We start from the raw sequence: 19,256 nt of genomic DNA, 5'->3' as shown, positions 1-19,256 counted from the left end.
AGAAATCTGCAATAAGCACAAACCCTGAGGGCCCGGAGCCTCAATCATTCTCACTGTTTGTGTTGTGAGAGAGAGATTTCCATAAAACTCATCAGAGCATCAACAGCTCCATGCTCATTATTGAACAGCAAGAAACCAGAAACTTAGTTTTCGTTCTTCAGCCTGTTTTAAACACCTTTTTTTTACATTAGACATCTGGCTGCAGGAGTGAACATCATAGTCGACAGGGAAATAATCAATGACTGTTCAGAGTCGCCATGAATTGGCTTTTGTACAAATGACTCTTTGTAACAACGAGACACAAGACTCTAAAAAGAAGCGAAGCGACTACAAAGATGCAAAGAGATCCAAAACCAATGAAAAGAGACCTCTGCAGCTGCTGATGCTACATTAGCTGCTGCTAGCATAATACAGCACAATATTTAAAGGACGCCATGTGGCTCTGCGTCACTGGTTCCTGTCACTGTTAGACAGCAGTGGGAAGCTTCTTCAGTGTTTCCTCTCAGATTTACTCGGGGGCCTCCTGGAGGGCCACGACCCTCAGGTTTGTTAACCACAGCACTGCCTTGGGGACCCTTCCCTTTCATTCATTCATTGGTTAAGGTGAACTGTGCTGCTCTTCATCAGGATCATCAGGAGGAGCAGCACTGAGGTATCTAACAGGAGCTCCATCAGAGGACATGGCTGTGTGCTGCTGCCCTCTGCTGGCTGCTCCTTGTCATTACAGCCCACTGCAACTCGATTCTTATAGCCTCTTTGGAGACATGTGACACATTTAAGTGTGTTTGGTGTATGTGTGTATTTTCCCTGTGAATACTCTGAGTGGGTCTTAATCAGGATCTGTTCATTTTGTCTTGTGTTTGGGTTCCTGGCAGTTTCAAAAGATTTGAACACATATGAGCATTAAATGCACAGAAAGTTGACAAATGAAGTAAAACTGAACCTGGACTCCAGAGGGGTCCAGGTTCAGAAATAAACAGACACTCAGTTAACGGGTCTCAGGTGCGTTGCCCCACCTGTGTGTTTTGGAGAACCTGCTCCGTCAGCTCCGTCTCTTCCACCGGCTTGGCAGACACCCCCGCTGCACGCCTGGTGCGCTGGCTGCCCGGCCAGCAGTCCGGGCTGCAGAGGCCGCGGCCCCGCAGCACCGACTGACACTTGTGCAGCTTCCTCATCCTTCAGCCGCAGCAGCCCGACAAAGTCCACCTCCAGCCCGCTCATCCTCTGGTGTCCGGAGGCTCACAGAGCCACTGAAATACAAAACTATAAAAATAAACTTAAAGAAGTTTAATGAGAATTAAATGAAATCCGAGATCTAAAAGAGATAAACTGACAACAACATACACACACAGAACATGATTGGACAGTGTCCCCTGAGGTCAGCAGGTGTTTGGGCATCATGGAGCGTCATTAGTGAACAGGCCTCACAGCCTCTGTATGAAGGGACTTGAGACAGAACAAATGGACAGAAGACGGCAGCTCGTCCTCTCTGCTGCAGGCTGTGGGGGGATCTGCCACTGACCTGCCGGATGTTGAGGTGCATTGTGGGTAATGTTGGTGCAGGGTTTTGTGGAGAAAAAAGAATGTGTGGAATAAATAAGAGGATCAACAAATGAGAGGAAACTTTCCTGCATTTTGGGTGAAATCAGTCAAACTGCTCTGCACTACTGTGTGTGTGTGTGTGTGTGTGTGTGTGTGTGTGTGTGGTCGTCCCTCTACCTTTGATCAAATCAAGAATCTCACTGACTGCCAACACACATACACACACACACACACACACACACACACACACTCACACACACACACACACACACACACACACACACACACTGCACAGTGTTAAAACATGCAGGAAACTTCCAGGAAGCTTCAGTTAATATTTACTGAACTAAACAGAGAATAATTTGCTCTGTGTGTTTACTCGCAGCTGTCGGATGATTGGCAGCTGGATATCATGTTGTTTATTTTTTTTTTCTAAGAAGTGGAAATGTTTGTTTACTCGGCTTCAGGGTTCAGAATGAGGAAGAATAACAGCTGAAGTTAAACTTTCAACAAAAATAAAACCTTGGAGGAAACAGTTTTCTGTCGGACACGCAGAGACGAGCATGTAAGACTCTGAAGGCGGCTGCTGCCCTAAAGGTCATATAGTTGTGATGTGATTTCATGCATGAATGTTGTTTTTAATGAAGGAATCATTTTAAGGTCTGGTGAGAGAAGAACTGAAAACAGTGATAAAGTCATCACACCTTCAGTTTTTACCATCAGCTCACAGCAACAAGCTTCAGTTGAGAAAACATGGATGAGACTTCAAGAAGAGCCACAGGAGGATTTTTTCTACAAGAGGGTTTTATTACCAAAGAATAACACAAACAATTCAGAGAATATACAAAATATATTTAAAGAGAATAAACTCAACTGACCTGACAAACAAAGATGTTAACACAAAGACAAACACCAGCAAAACCAAAAAAACCAAACGGGACACTTAGTCTCTTAGTACAAATATTACAACAATGAACCAAAACCAGCATTAAAACCAATACGGTGTAGAGAAACAAACCAAATCTCGACAGTAAAAATGTGTGAATGAAGGTAAAAAAAAGCCATCACAGCCCTCTTCTGGGTTCCCCTCCGGACCTGTTAGTGTGTCTGCAGTCCAGGTCCAACAGGTTTCATTCATACAGATGGTGAGACGCTTCACTCCACTTCACTTTACATCACATCCCTCCACTTCCCTTCACTGCCTGTGAGCTCCGCTGCTCTGCTGGTCGAAGCTCTGGATCTGGTTATTGATCCTCCGGCTGCTTGGATCTTTGATGCGGAGGATTTATGGCCACGGTAGCCGAGCAACCGTTGCTGAGCCACACGGGGTTTGAACCTGCGCTGCTGCTATCAGATGTAACACATGTGTTACCATGACAACACAGGAGTTCACAGTGTAGCTTCGGCACGACCTTCAGCCAGCGCAACCGGGTCGACTCACTGCACGCACACAACCACGCCGTCACTGTTGCAGCCGTTAACAACCGAAGCATCTGTAGACTCCATCAGGGCTTCCTTCAAACTAGTACTAACACAACTCTCTGGAGAATGTTTATGCAAATGAAATGCATGCTGGGAAGTGTGCTAAAAAGCTGGCTATGTGATGAGTGAAATAAGCTGAGGACCTTGAATGTTGCACAGAGTCATGTGATCCAGTGATAACAAAACCAATAATTTAAGTGGAGCTTTAAATGCATCATTTAAGGCAATTTTTATTGTATTTAACCTTTATTTAACAAGGGAACGCTGACAAGAGAAAGTGGTAAAATTAACATCTGCCATGTTTTCCCTGTGTGTGTGTGTGTGTGCGCACGCATGTGTGTTTGTGTGTTATGAAGTGAAGAGACCTTTGCAAAGAACTCTGTCGGTCAAAGGCCTCCTGCAACACACACACATAGTCCCACTGGTTCGATGTGTGTTACGTTTGTGTATTTGCGTGTGTGTGGGTGCATGTGTGTGTGTGTATTAGCATGTGTGTGTGTCCACAGATAGCAGCAGGTTAAACATTAACACTGGCCAGCTCGTAAAGCTAACACCAAGACAGTGAACCTTTGGAGTTTGATATGATGTGATCACACACACACACACACACACACACACACACACACACACACACACAGAGGCCCCTGATGACACGTGAACACACACACACACTGTGACACACACTCAGCCTTCAGAATGACACAGCTCTGATCGGAGGGAGGTGATCTCTGAAATTGCTCAGGTGAGTTTTTCTGTTTTTTCGTCAAAAGAAACAAAATTTTCTGGCTTTGAATTTTATTTAAAGTAACAATAAAGGAAAAAGAAACAAGAGAGGATGTTAGTGTTGTTCAAACACTCTTCTTCGCTGGTGTCTGATGAACAGTAGCCATCAGAGAGGCTAAACACGGCTAACTGAACAAACAGGCCAAGCAGGAATAACGTGCTATAACGGAGAGAGAGAGAGAGAGAGAGAGAGAATGAGTGAATGTCTCTCGACCCAGAGAGACACTGCAGGTCCTAATGATAATGTTTTAAATTCAATCTTATAAATTCATTAAATATATAATACAAAGTTCTTAAGTACTGTACTGTAGAACTACCACATTACAGAAGTAAGTAAAAGTCCTGGATTCAAAACTCTACTTTTGTAAAAGAACTGATCAAAAAAAGTATTTAAATTATTTTATATTTACATTTGTTTTCTGTGAGGTTTAAGGAGTTCAAGGATTTAGATTAAATTACCAAAAGGTGTGAAAGCTGTTTATTAATCTAATTACCTTAATTATAAAATAACAAGAAGTAAAAGTGCACAAGTATTACCAGCAAAATGTACTTGACATTTTGAGTTAGTTTATATTTTAATGGGTTTTCTGTGAGGTTTATGGGTTCAAATGAAACAAATCAAATAGCAACAAAAGCTGGTTATTTCTTAAAACCTTAATTTCTCAATTATGGTGAAAATTCAAGTATTTTTACCTTAAAAACTCCTCAAGCCAAACAAACCCAATTAAATGCCTAAATATACAGTATTATCCTTTATTCTATTTTATTATCCATTAATTAATCCTAAATTTGGGTTTAATCCTGTAAGTTTTACCAAGCCACCAATCACTTCATTGAAAGGTAATTTTAAACTACAAATTCAGAGGGGCGTTTTTTGGTATCTAGTATATTTTAAAGCTTAGAAACACCTTTAAAAGAACTTAGATGCTTTATTTTAAACTATTTTAGAAAAAGTTCGTAACTCAAAATGTAGATTTAACATTGCAAAATAACAGCAAAAGTACTTTTTAGTGAAAGCACAGACATATTATCAACAAAGTGTACTTAAAAATGTAACAACAGACTGAGCGGCTCGTTAGCTGACAGGTTACTAACCAGCTCGTTAGCTGACAAAAGACTGAGCAGCTCGTTAGCTGACAAGTTACGAACCAGCTTGTTAGCTGACAGGTTACCGAGCAGCTCATTAGCTGACAACAGACGGAGCAGCTCATTAGCTGACAGGTTACTAAGCGGCTCATTAGCTGACATGTCGCTAACCAGCTTGTTAGCTGAAAACAGACTGAGCAGCTCATTAGCTGACAACAGACCGAGCAGCTCGTTAGCTGACAGGTTACTAAGCGGCTCATTAGCTGACAACAGACTGAGCAGCTCGTTAGCTGACAACAGACTGAGCAGCTCATTAGCTGACAGGTTACTGAGCGACTTGTTAGCTGACATGTTGCTAAACAGCTTGTTAGCTGACAACAGAATGTTATTTCTGATGTTAACATTTTCTTCCTGTGCCTCTGTCTTTGGAGCTGATTGGCTCGAAGTTGCTCCCTAATCATTGGTTCGTTTATTGTTTAGTTTTATTGACCAAATCCCAAACTTTGCTGTTAATCCTGAAATCAAGTTTACGCATCCAGAAACTTTCAAAGCAACAAAAAAAGGCTTTAAAACAAGCTATTAAATAAATGTTAGACATAATAAAAAGACACATTTAAAGTTAAATGAGAAAATAGAATAAAAACAAACAATAATCTTAGAAGTCACAGTTCAGTGCAACGTATGAGTCCATAGTCCTGACTGAAAGGAACCGAGAGCTGCAGCAGACCTGCAGTTTTCTGGGAGCTTGTTTCAGGTCTGACAAACTGAACGCTGCTTCTCCTGGTTGTGTTTGGACTGTCATCAAACCTGATCCAGACCATCTGAGAGGCTGGCATGTTAGCATGCTAACATATGATAATTAGCACCAAACACAAGGTGCAGCTTTATTTAACAGTCTGCTGCTGCCTGTGGTGTTGAAGAGGATGAAGACGACGTATTAACCAGCCAAGCACCACCCAGGGAGATTTGTTGAAAGGCATGTTGGGAATCATAGGAAATCACCAACAGGGTGAATGAATCTGACAGCTGTCTATCATGTCTGTGTAGGGGTGGGGCTAGCATCACAGCTGATTGGATGAGAGGAGACTAAAGAGACAGGATGCCATCCAAAAAATATGATTTGTTTAACATTTTACACACATTTTATTAATTATTAAAGACACTTTGGTTAATTCATTGATCAGTTAAGTCGTTTGTCAGGAAAATGCTGCTTTATCGGCTTAATATGGAAGCTCATTTATGCCAAAAAACAAAGAAAAAAATCTGCTTGATGGAGACATTTTATCTTATTTTAGTTTAAAGTAAAATAAGGAAAATTGTGAATTAATCAGTAAAAACAAAACTGATAGATTTGTCTAACAAGAAGATAATCTGTAGTTGGAGGCCACAACAGTTTCACCATCAGTCTGATTGTGTGTGTGTGTGTGTGTGTGTGTGTGTGTGTGTGTGTGTGTGTGTGTTAAACGCCCCTCTGTCAGCAGTATTGATTGGTGGATTTCAGCTGTCTGTTTGTGCACCAGCAGAGTCTCAGGTCACCTGAACCAGTTCACCTTTAAACTGTCCCAACTTCATCGGTTCAAATACTTTCAGCTAAATCTTAATTAAACTGATTAACCTCTTAAACTATTGGTAGTATTTAAATATTCTTATAGCTGCATGGAAATATTGTAGATGCATGCAGACTACACGTTCCAGAATTCTGGTTGCAGCAAATCAAACTACAGTCATGTTAATAAAGGATTTAGGTAACAATTGTCCTTTTTCCATTGTTCTGTGAGTCTGCAGACAGCAGAACACACTGAAACTGACTGAGAAGTTGGAGGTGTGCAGCCTCCTTCTTGTTCCATCACTCCCTGACATGTTTCAAACTGATTTGCTGTCCAAAAATGATCGAAATGGGCATCATTGTGTTTTAAAGATGCATTTTTGATTGATGATAGCAGTCAGTGCAAAACTGACTCACACACACCACACTTCCTGTGGCTGCTTCATAATAAAAGTCATCTCTTGCTTCACCAGTTAAATGCTTTAAATATTACGCTGCTGCAGCAGGAAATTTTCAGTTTGCATCGGCAGTAACTTAAAAGAGCATTTTTTCTGTGAACGTCCCCACAGACACTCAGTTCATAATACTACAGATATAAATATTGAAGTGCCTTCATCATTGGCCACAGGCTCAGTCTCCATTGTGTAACCCCATTCAGTGACAGACAGTCACTTCACAGACATTGAGTATTTGAGTATTATTTATATTCTTAGATACTTTATACTCCAGTACATTTATAGTATATTTAAACCTGTCTACAGCAAGCAAAGAGACTCTCTCTCTCTCTCTGTGTGTGTGTGTGTGTGTGTGTGTTTATAGCTGTTACGAATACAAGCTGCAATCATCATCTTGTGACCTCTTTCCCTGTGTTTTCTTTAGTCCCTCACCCATCCCTTCCTCTCTGATGTAAAGTGCTCATCTTGTGTGTGTGTGTGTGTGTGTGTGTGTGTGTGTGTGTGTGTGATCATCATGCTAATGAAAGCAGTGAAGATGCAGCAACAGGCTGTTTAGCATTAAACTGAAAATATATCGACCTTTCTTTAAGGTTCAAAGGGTTAGCTTTAAGTAGCCACTTAGCTCTGTGTGTGTGCGTGTGTGTGTGTGTGTGTGCGTGTGTGTATGTGTGTGTCTTTCTCCTCCTGCTGTCAGTACCAGACACACACTATACATTATAAAACACTATAAATGATAATTCTGGTGTAATTTAGATTAGATAGATTTTTCCTGTTGTCAACAAACATCAAACACATGTTCTCTGTGGCTCATTGGTTCCTGCTGAAGACGTAAATCTTTAAAAACTCATCACAGATCTCAAACTGGAGGGAATAGAGCATTTGTTGGGGACTGTTTTGAGCAGCGGATGAATCCAGATTCGGTGCTGTAGTGAGTGTTTGTGGCAGCGGGACGGTGTGTGTGGGTTTGAGTCTGAATAAACTACAGTGTGTGATCTGTGATAGTCCGTCCACATCTTTTATTTGTTCAGTGATTCAAACTGAAGGTCTGCTGCTCGGCTGATCGACGGCTGCTTCGCTGGCTGGAAAAACAACCAATGAAAATAAAATGCATTAATTTAAGAATGCTGATTAGTGCTCACAAATTTAATACAACTCACCCCTGACTTCCTCCCGCCTTTGTATAAATGATTGTAAACACCTTCACCAATAAGAAAACCACATAAGTCCAAGTGTGTATATGGTTTTCTATAGTTGATCAGAATATCAGGATACATTATGTCACCAGTAAGATAATCAGTCAGAGAGAGAGAATCAATAAGTTTAGTCATTGTTCTCATGTTTACATTGCGTCATAGGATTGCTTGTGAAACAATGGCTGACATACATTCATGTAAATAAAGTATATTGACATTTGAAACCACGCAGACATTTTTTAAAAGTGAAACGTTTCGTAGAGAAAGGACATTTTTAGAAATTCAGGGTTTCAGGTTGACGTTTACATGACAGTGGAGGTTTAATGTCATTGAGAGCCTCACAAATGTGCGTGTGTGTGGTTAATAACTGGGGTTCCCTTGTATGCTTCCACTCAGTCGGCCATAGTCAGACAGTCAGGCTGCAGCCTGTTGAGAGTCTCTGTCAATGATTACAGAACAGACCTTGACCTCCCTGCTTCTCACATCAAAACACCACTCGTATCTATGGTTCAGAGCAGGAAAACAGGCTGGAGGATCAGCAGGGTTCAGTTCTGAGAGGACACACAGGCACAGTGGACACTTCCCAGGTTTACCTCACCTGTATTTGACAGGGAGGACACCTGAGAATGAAGCTCTGTTTGTCAGGATCACACAGTTACAATCATTAAAAACTGGATGCTGTCCAGTGCAACCAGTCTGATCTGCAGGACACTGAGTCGAGGGTAAAGGGCCTTGCTCGATGGCAGCGAGGGAGAATTATCCTGCTGGTCCGGGGATGAACCGATGACCAATCAGAAGTCTGCCTCTCTAACATTTAGGCCACCATTGCTCTGTCATCAAAAGCGCAGAGAAGTCGCCAGATCAGGCCAATCAGTCAGGACATTTTTAGAAAGTCTCCTTCTATATATATTTTATTTAATATAAGATGTATATATACAGTCAGGATTTATGCTGTTTATTGAATTCCTCATACATGTTTATTGAACATGAGAATCTTAATGGCTCTTTAATTACACTTTAACATCACCAACAGTGTAAATCCTGCCAGCATCCCTGAGAGGGTGCAGTGCACTAGCTATCCTCTGGGGAGCAGGAACATGACGAGGACATTTCATGACAATCTAGCTGTTATGCATGATATTTCACATGTTGTTGTTCTCCTTTGTTTTCCAGTGAGCACCCCTAATTTCCCTGATTTACGTATCGCTGTCAATCACATCCAATGGAATCCAATCAGAAAGCAAGCGGGGACGGACTGGCGGGGACACAGAAGGAGGCGGCACTGCGGGCGCTCATGCAACGCACAGGATACCAGCTGCAGCAGGTAGGAGGGCGACCCGGACCTTTGTTTGAAACAGCTTTCGTCTGAAACGTCTGACCCTGGTTGACCCCTGATTCTCAAACGATGCAGTGTCAGAAAATGAACGTTGATGCATGTTTGGGGACTCATTAGTGTGTTTTTTCACCAATTTGTCATTTTTGGGGGTTTGGTCCAGGAGAACGGCCAGCGGCGGTACGGGGGCCCACCGCCCGACTGGGACGGCCCACCGCCAGAGAGGGGCAGCGAAATTTTTGTGGGGAAGCTACCGAGAGATCTGTTTGAAGACGAACTAGTCCCACTATGTGAGAAGGTGAGAGAGAGTTTTCTCACTGCAGTCAAACATGTTTGCCTGATGTTCTCACATCTTCATTTCTCCATCCCTGACTCAGTTTGGTAAGATCTACGAAGTGAGGATGATGATGGACTTCAACGGGAACAACCGAGGTTATGCCTTCGTCACGTTCAGCACCAAACAGGAGGCCAAAGCTGCCATGAAGCAGCTCAACAACTATGAGATCAGGTCAGTGTTTGCTTCTGTTATCATCTTTCAGACATCCCAGACAACACAACAAACAACAACAACATAAACAAGAAGCATCAATTGGGCTACAACTAGCCTTTAGCTCCATTACCACTGTAAACAAACTCCTCGTCAGCCTGGCGAACGCAGCCTTCATCCATGTTGACAGAACGACAGAAATGCCAATCATCTGTCAAACAGCCTTGAAATCTGTCCCAAAGTAATGCTAATGAGAAGCTGCAAGTATCAACATGAGGCAATGAAGAACATCCAAGCAACCCTCAATAACACCCTATCAACCACCTAGCAACCTCATGACCATAAAGCCATATCAATCATTTTCAAGCAACCATCCAGTAACACATGTGCAAACACTGCAAATACAAAGTCAGAAGCACCCAGAACACATAGTAACAGCCTAGCAACAACCCTGAACACCTTCAAAAAGCTCAATCACAGATAAACACATCAGCCCGAGAAACCACCAGAAAAAGTAGAACTCTGCTCTTCCGTCCGACAGAAACGGCCGTCTCCTCGGAGTTTGTGCCAGCGTTGACAACTGCCGTCTGTTTGTGGGCGGGATTCCCAAAACCAAAAAGCGCGAGGAGATCCTGTCTGAGATGAGGAAGGTCACTGACGGGGTCATGGACGTCATCGTGTACCCCAGCGCCGCAGACAAATCCAAGAACCGAGGCTTCGCCTTCGTCGAGTACGAGAGCCACAGAGCAGCTGCCATGGCCCGCCGCAAGCTGCTGCCAGGTAGACACCAAACAGTTAACACTAAACTGCATTTATTTAACTGTTTTTTGCTAAATTTAAGGCATGCAATAACACAGTTGAGAGCAGGGACTGTTTGTTGCGTTCAATGATGCATTGCACTGACAAGCTTCATGTTAGAAAATCAACCCAGACCACAGATGATGAACCCACAAGGACATTATAAAAAAGACAAGACTGCGTCCTCAGTCACGCTAGCAGCTCTGCAAGGCTGCACTTAGACACAGCTGTGTTCTGAGCAAAATGCTAACAAGATGCTAACATGTTGATGTTTAGCAGGTTTACCATGTTCACCATCTTAGTTTCGCATGTTAGCATGTTAACATTTGCCAACTAGCACACAAAGTCCAACTTCAGTTATCAGCAGCTTCACCACACTTTAATAACAAACTTTCATGGTTTCTATGAGTATTTTCAGAAGCAAACTGAAGTGACTGCTGGGATAAACTGGTCACATCCAGCTGGAACTGTTTGACTAATAAGTTATTTCAAAGCTGCCAAAGTAGCAGCATTACCCATTAAAGTATCAAACACCTCGTAAAAGGAAAGACAACATAATAAAAAATGTCAAAGTCTCCTGTCGGCTGACTGCGTTATCACAGCCTGTGTCACTGGGTCAGTGTCCAACCAAGAAGAGCTCTGATGGGTGGATGATAAGATAAACTCTGATTGCAGCTATCAGAACAACCACTCAAGACACTCAAACATCCGTGTTTGCTGCTGGCTTCAGTCTGTTTGTTTCATGAGACTATGTTTCCACTGAGTGGATTAGAAAACATTTCATGGACAAAGTAGTTGTATGATAAAGAAGTGCTGCATCTCCCTGAGGATGGAGCTGAAATCCTTGGTGATAAGATAAAGAAACTGTTTTATTGCTTTGACAGAGGAGGATTGTTTGCGTAACATCGAATGTTTGTGCAACATGAAGCCAGAGAGAATGAACTGCAGATGCTGCTGGTTCTGTTGTGACAGCACAGACATATAAGTACAGCCATTCGGTTCAGGATTAGCCTTTCTTCAGTTCAACACTCACTGTGTACCAAATAATTCCTGCTGAACACACATTCATCGGGTCTACATCAGAACACATTTGGAACATACACTCTTAAATGAGCTCCAATTGACTCTATGCTAGTTGGGTTAGCCCCTGGAGCTAATATGTTATCAACATGCAGCATGTGTCTTGATGGACAATTCTTGTAAATGTATAAATGCAGAAACATCCACAGTAAGATTTATAGCCAATGAGCCACAGTTTAATGTTTACATTTTCAAAAAAGTGTCAAAAATGTCAAAATGACTCAAAACTAACGGTCATACTGGACCGTGGATATCGTGCACTGTGTGCTAGTCTGTGTGCACTGGTTTCCCATCTCCAATTATTTCCAGTGTAACGTGAAGGCAACATCAAGTCAAACTGTCACGTTAATAAAGACATTAAAGCTGAAAACAGCAGGATGAATCCTACCTGTTCTCTCTCTCAGGTCGTATTCAGCTGTGGGGTCACGCCATCGCTGTGGACTGGGCGGAGCCTGAGGTGGAGGTGGATGAGGACACCATGGCAACCGTCAAGATACTGTACGTCAGGAACCTGATGCTGCAGACCACAGAGGAGACCATTGAGAAAGAGTTTAACAGCCTTAGACCAGGTATTACCTCTACAGTCAACTCTTAATACTCAAATGTCGGAGTGTCCTTGAATGCACCAACAGTGATGATGAAGTGATTATTGATCTGTAGCAAGTTTTTAATCTCTGCCAACAGATTTTAAAAGGATTTAATGACTTTAGATTTAAAGTAAAGAGCAACAAGTGATAACAAATGTTTGGACGTGGTGTACCACAAGGATCCAGTTTAGGGTCCTTATTATTTCTTATTAGAGTTAGAGTTGCTTGATGGTCTTAACTTAATAAACTCTTAAATATAATTAAATATCAAAAATATTGGATGAAGATCTAAACTTGGCTTTACAGACGAGTTTCTTGTGTTACAGGTGCAGTGGAGCGAGTGAAGAAGATCAGAGACTACGCCTTCGTCCATTTCACTCAGAGAGAAGACGCCATCAACGCCATGAACACACTCAATGGAAAGGTCAGCAGCTGTTTGTCAGGAAGATTTATTTTCCAGGACAACAGATGCTCCGACACTACGCTGAGTTTGCAAAATAATTACTTCATCGTCACAAGATTCATTTTGACTTTTCAGAGATACGTGATTACCACAAGACAGCCATGCTGCAAAAATATGATGATCTAATGGAATATGATGCATCGCTATAGATTAAACTAGCCAACAATATATAAAGTAGCTAAAATGAGCTCAACCATAAACATCTACAGCAGTGAAATACTGATGCATGTGAGTTATTGTACAGCGAGGCGTTATTTTCCTCCTGCCTGCAGGTGGTGGATGGCTCTCCTATCGAGGTGACACTGGCCAAGCCGGTGGACAAGGACAGTTATGTCCGTTACACCAGAGGGACTGGTGGACGGGGAGCATCTCTTGTGCAGACCGACTACACCGCCTACACTCTGGGACAGGTACGAGTCCTCATCTCAAAATATCTGATGCACAACAGCGTTTTAGGTGGAGGAAAAGGCACCATCGGCGTAGATTTAAGTGATGAGTGTCATTTTGGCATTCCTTAACCAGGCTAACAGCGCCATCATCAGGTCAACATCTTAATGTGTCAAATACTTTTGTTTATGAGCCAATACCTGCAGAATTAATGACATTCCCGTCAGCCCGAGCTGTGTTTACTGCAAATGTTAGCATGCTAACATGCTGAACTAAGGTGATGAAAATGGTAAACATTATACCCATTAAACATTGGTATGTTAGCATTGTCACTGATAGCATGCTAGCATAGATAAATGTGAGCACTCTGCTCTCCTCCTCCTACAGGTGTACGACCCCTCAGCAGCGTATCTCGGTCCGCCCGTGTTTTACGCCCCCCAGGCCTACACTGCTATACCAGGTCAGTTCCGCTTCCCACCGGCCAAAGCTCATGTTGGAGGTCGAGGTTTGATCAGGACGCCGTCTGTCAGAGGTGAGAGGTCAGGGGTCGCTTGTTTACCGCCTAAACTTCAACAGAAGGCAATAGATGTGAACCTTCTCAACCAGCTGGATGTTAAATACAGCAATGCAAAGTGAGCTCACCTTTTCTGTGGTGTAACAGGGTCCAAGTGAGGACCAACTGACCTCACATCAGTCTGTGAGCTTTGCTCTAATGTTTTATTTCAGATTCTAAACTTTAGTGCGAGCACAGGGAGCGTTTCAGAGACTTCCTTCCTATAAAAAACTCACAGGAAATGTCAGTGTTTTGAACTGATGAAACAAAAAGTCAGACCTTTTGCTTCAGTGAATCTGAGCTCAGCTTTCAGCTGTTCTTCAATAATATTTCACATGATTAGCATTTTAAAGCAAACTGCTGCTGTCAATTCCCAATTCAAATAAAAAGAAAATGTTTTTCACTGGACAGCATGGACATATTGATGATCAAATAGATTTTTCTTGGTGAACTGACCAACCCTCCCCAAAACAGCAAGGGGTGGGGCGTTTGGAACGGTCAGTTCACCTGTAATACTTCCAATCTGCTTATACTGCTTTAAAAGTCCAACTGTATTGAATCAAGATCACCCAAACATGAAGAATGTCCTTTTAAAATTATTTGTTTGTTGTTAACAGAAAATCAAATATGATCCAGTGAATCAAAAGAGAACTTCATCAAGTTAATTAAACACAAAATCTTCTAAAAATGGTGTAAAGAATTGAAAGCTGGGAAATCAATCATCCAGAGAAATAACTCCTCAGTGAATTATCGATAGATGCACTGTTACCATGACTACTGCTGTAGTGCTGACACTGGGTGGATGTAAGGTGGAGTTCCGTTACCATGGCTACCACGGTACCTGTTCACTTTGATTAATTGTCTGTGTGTGATTCTTCTTCCCGGTTGATTTCCGGTGATTTGATTGATTTCACTGCCTTTTCGGTCTCCTGTAGAAATTTACATGACTGTACCTGTAGGGGCTGCCGGGGTGCGGGGGCTGGGTGGGCGGGGCTACCTGGCTTACGCGGCCGGGGTCGGAGCCATGGGACGAGGCGGCAGCGGCAGCGCTTCCTATGGCCTGAAGGCCGACAAGCAGGCAGAGGAGAAGCTGTATGACCTGCTGCCGGGCATGGAGCTGACCCCCATGAACCCTGCTGCCATGAGCCTGAAGGCCACCGCCATCAAACCTGCACCACAGGTAACAGAACACACCTGAGAAACTGCAGGGTTAATACTGAAAGATTACAACTCATGTCTCCTTTTGTTCTTTTGTACTCACCACATTATGTGCTGAGATGTAGGACCACGGTCCAGTTCAATGATAATGTACAGACCACAAGAGTTACACTTCCAATTATTAAGTTATTAAAGCAATGCAAGGATGTGTGGTCTAGGTGATGTGTTGAAGGTGCAAAAGAAGGTGAGGTGCAGGGTGGACGTCAGCTGAAAGAAGAGGGGCAGGACTGGAAGTCCGGAAGCCCCAAGTGCACTACATGAGCTGATGACCTCCTTACTGTCAGCCAGCGTCCTAGACAGCAGGACATGCCTGTACTGTCAGAGGCAAAAGATGATCTAAGACTCAACAAGATTCAACAGGGGATCTGTTGGATGCAGAGATCAATGAATCCAAGTGGTTTACCAACTTGGAGCCAGATCGTAAGTGGAACTGGCCATCAGAACCCATCCTTACATGTGGATCACTGTGGATCATTCCGAGACTGTACTAGATCAGAGGTTTACGTATCACCTTCATCACCTACGGTTTGAACTTTTGGTATTCACTAAAACAATGAGATCACCAATACAGGTGTCTGAAGTAAGTCTCCTTGGAAAGGTGTCTGGTTCAGCCATATAGACCAGGTGAATAGCTCGTCTCGTGTTGACTTCTCATTGAAGGGAACCAGTAGAGATGGTTTAGCATCTAATCCGACCTCCCTCTGGTTGCCTCCCTGTGGAGGTGTTCCAGCTGGGAGGAGACTGTGAGCACAGTGGAGGGATGAGGGACATCTGGTCCATCTGTATTTGGATCTTCCAGGAAGGGCTGGAAGACGCGACTGTGGACACACATGTATGGGCGATGTTCGCTTCCTGTGAGCCAGGATGGACAATCATTTTGGGTTAGGGTCATCACTAAAAAGGAATCTGCCACAGTCCACATGAACAATCAGACAGGTCGGAGACAAACCTCCTGGTTAGCAGCACTTATCATTCTTCACCCATCCGATTTTTTTTTATGGATGTCGCTGCCAAACCGACAGCCAAGTTGTAAAAAACATGAATTGTCCCGGAAAATGTGACCCAATAAAAACCCCCAAATCCAAACAAATGAACCCAAAAACTGACGAAACCAAAACCGGGAAGACTGAATATCAACAGAAGGTGTTGTTCTATCATCTACAGCCAGTCTAAACTCCATCTGTCTGTCTGTCTGTCTTTCTCTCTGCCTGCCTGTCTGTCTGTCAGGTTCTGGAGGAGTTGTGTCAGAAGAATAACTGGGGTCAACCCGTCTATCAGCTCCACTCTGCCATTGGTCCAGACCAGAGACAGCTCTTTCTGTACAAGATCACCATACCAGCTTTGGCTACACAGAACCCCAATGTGTAAGAATTCTGCTGATACTGCAGTAATATTGCTACTACTACAATTACTAATAGTACTACTGCTCCTCCTATTGCAACTATTACTGCTACTACAAGTACATGCACTCCTAGTGTTTCCACTACTGCTACTGCTAATACTACTATTGCAGCAGCATCTACAGCTATTAAAACTATTACAACTACTACCGCTACATCTATCACTACTCCTAAAACTACTAGTACCTCTACTCCTACGCCTACTACTATATATAATATTCTAAATCTGATTCTCACACAATCAGTACTACAAATGCAACAGTATACAGTTCTCATACTCCTACTCCACCTCCTACTACTACTACTACTACTGCTGCCGCTACTAATATCTATAAACATATGATGCATGATAATATATGCAAATATATATATATAGATATATTTATACTGACTCATGATCCAGCTACATTAGACCTCGATCTGGATTCCCTCTCCACAGCCATCCCTTCACCCCCGCCAAGCTGTGTGCAGCTGTAGAAGAAGCTAAAGTCCACGCAGCCGAACACACCCTGCAGACGCTCAGTCTGCAGACAGACGGCGCCGCCGACGCCGGCTGCGCTACAGCTGCCGCTGTTGCCTCAGTAGCCTTCCCAGGTATGTGAAGGTCCGTACCCAAAGCCAACTAACTCTTCACTCAACAAACCGCATGCAGACAGGTGAAAGAAAGACAACATGGCTCCAAATGATGGATCTGAAGGTTTAGCCCCATTAACAACTCAGTGTTTGACTTTCCCGATTAACAGTTTTCAAATCATCCATTATGTTGATCAAACTGATTTATTTCCCTCCAAACAGCTTGAAGTAACATCAGTAACTCTCAGTGAGACTGTTGTGTTTGCATGATGCAGGTGATGCTAATGCTTTGTTCACTTATTGATCAGCAACAACAGAAATTCATTACTTCCATACTAATACATAATCTCAAAATACTCAGTTACAGGTAAAAGTGCTGCATTTGAATTTCTACATATAAAGTACAGAAGTATTGTCAGCTTCGTGCAGTGAAAGTACTGGTTGTGCAGTAAAATGTATCCTGTGACCGATCTCTGTTTGGCTGCATTTGTGGCTTATGCCCACCAGGGGGCAGAAGAACTCTACAAGCTGATGAAGACAGCCCAGCAGCTGTTTTCAGAGAAGTAGCTGTAAAAAGCTTCTGATCACTACCTGCTGAGCTGCAAACAGCAGACAGACACAGTTAGAGACCAGCTGGTGAACAAAGTGAAGCATTTAGCAGCTGAAGAGCCAGATATTTCCCTCAGGAGCTGGTGGAGGCCAAAAACAGAGCAAAGAGAGAGAGTACTGGACTGACACAAACACTACTCCACATCAGTCATTATGTTGTTCTGTACTGTATTTAAGTACAAATTCAAGGTACTTTACTCGAGTATTTCCATTTTATGTACTTTTCAGATTATAGCTCATAAGTAAACTTTGCTGATAATGCTTACAGACTTAGAAGTAAAGAATGTAAACACTGAACACCTTCCAGCCAATCAGAATCAAGAGTATTTAGTAGCTAAGGTATAAAAGGTGACAGCACCTGAGGGCTGTCAGTGTCTGTCAGCTTGTTGTTGTTCTGCCTCCAAGCAGCCAGCTCGTGAACTTTCACCGAAATCACCATAAAAACACGAAGGAGCACAAAATGACTCGTCAACAACCCGCAAACACGTGAAACTCCGAGCAAACAGATGAAACCGTGTGAGGTTTGGTCTCGTCTCTCTCTCCAGGTTACACTCTGGCGAGCCCGGCGACGTCTGCGGTCGCCTCCCAGCTGAAGCAGGCCGTGTCTCTGGGTCAGGACCTGACCGCCTACACCACCTACGAGGGCTACCCCGCCTTCGCTGTGGCGACGCGCCACACCGACGGATACGGCGTTTTCTAGACGAGTGGCGTCCAGTGAGCAGGCGCAATTCAGATGAGGATGCATTCACACTAAACTGCTTTTAATTGGTTAGGAGTTTTCACTTTCTGATTGGCTGGCTGATTACGGTAAAACAAAGTGGGAGTAAACGGGCTCGCTGTCGATGGCAGGCGGCCTCACCTCTGTGGAAACCGAGCAGGCTGGTGTGAATGCACCTCTCTGCTGCTGGTTGCATTATGGGTGCTGTCCTGCAGTGTTTACAGGGGGACAAAACCACGTTTGTCTCGCAGGACACATTTTGAAAACTGCTGCTGGAAACTGCTTTGGACTCATCGGTCGCCCTGAAACAAATTCTGTCTTCGTATCATCTGTCTCTGCTCTCCTACCTTTATTTGAATGATGTATTCATACGTTTCTCATTATTTTCTGATTGATTAATTAGCTGGCCTGTGATTGGCTGTTTGAAGGGTTGAATTCATGTTTTGATCAGTTCATATGTTTTTTTAGCAGTTTTTTTTTGTTTGCATGTTCCATTAGTATGTTTACAATACTCGAAAACTGAATTGGCCAAATAGATTTTGTTATTTCACCCTTTTTCTAGTCCTGTGTTTTTATCTCTCAGATGAATGGGATTTGTAGTCCTTTTGAATTTCAGCAGCTTTCCTGGCAAATGAAATTTGGACAGGTTTTTAAACAGAGACCATGAACGGGTGGCTGAGGCACTCTGGACTTCTTAGTTCTTTAAATTGTGAATATGTGGTTTTTAGATCATATGTATCTAGAAGGAATCCTTTTGAACATTGTGTCATAAACTCCTGACATATGAGACCAAAGCTTGGACTAAATGTCTTTATAATCACTTTATTCTTCTCGTCGTCATGCCTGATGTGTTCGACGTTAACAGAAAGCTCATTTCCTGACACACTTTATCAGGACTCGCTGTAACACTGCTGCTCTGCTGCTTTCACGAGTCAGAAGATTAAAAACACCTGAACGTAAACC

At 43.0% G+C, this 19,256-nt stretch overlaps 1 protein-coding gene across 2 annotated transcripts; it reads left to right on the top strand.

Moving 5' to 3' along the window:
* Positions 1-9,309: 9,309 nt before the first annotated feature.
* On the top strand, positions 9,310-18,275 carry a1cf (apobec1 complementation factor). Of its 2 annotated transcripts, none has more exons than XM_041962790.1 (12): positions 9,310-9,411; positions 9,584-9,718; positions 9,798-9,928; positions 10,449-10,687; positions 12,190-12,354; positions 12,699-12,796; positions 13,108-13,245; positions 13,610-13,754; positions 14,735-14,955; positions 16,221-16,357; positions 16,833-16,987; positions 18,121-18,275. In XM_041962790.1, the coding sequence occupies exons 1-12, from the start codon at positions 9,310-9,312 to the stop codon at positions 18,273-18,275; spliced, it is 1,821 nt and encodes a 606-aa protein (XP_041818724.1). The 2 variants fall into 2 exon arrangements, with proteins under 2 accessions (XP_041818724.1, XP_041818723.1); XM_041962789.1 differs by having other exon boundaries at positions 14,711-14,955.
* The last annotated feature ends 981 nt before the right edge of the window (positions 18,276-19,256 follow it).

Source organism: Chelmon rostratus, chromosome 21 (genome assembly GCF_017976325.1).
Source record: "Chelmon rostratus isolate fCheRos1 chromosome 21, fCheRos1.pri, whole genome shotgun sequence".
In the NCBI taxonomy this organism is placed as follows: Eukaryota; Metazoa; Chordata; class Actinopteri; order Chaetodontiformes; family Chaetodontidae; genus Chelmon; species Chelmon rostratus.
Note: the sequence above shows the minus strand (reverse complement) of the source record. Positions and strands in the feature narration are given on the sequence as shown.

What these genes read in the sequence shown, in the direction of transcription:
- a1cf (XM_041962789.1), top strand. Translation starts at nt 9,310, where the DNA reads ATGGAATCCAATCAGAAAGCAAGCGGGGACGGACTGGCGGGGACACAG. An exon ending in CCGCCGCAAGCTGCTGCCAG is followed by an intron (nt 10,688 to 12,189) that starts GTAGACACCAAA and finishes TCTCTCTCTCAG; the next exon opens with GTCGTATTCAGCTGTGGGGT. An exon ending in GCTACACAGAACCCCAATGT is followed by an intron (nt 16,358 to 16,832) that starts GTAAGAATTCTG and finishes CCCTCTCCACAG; the next exon opens with CCATCCCTTCACCCCCGCCA.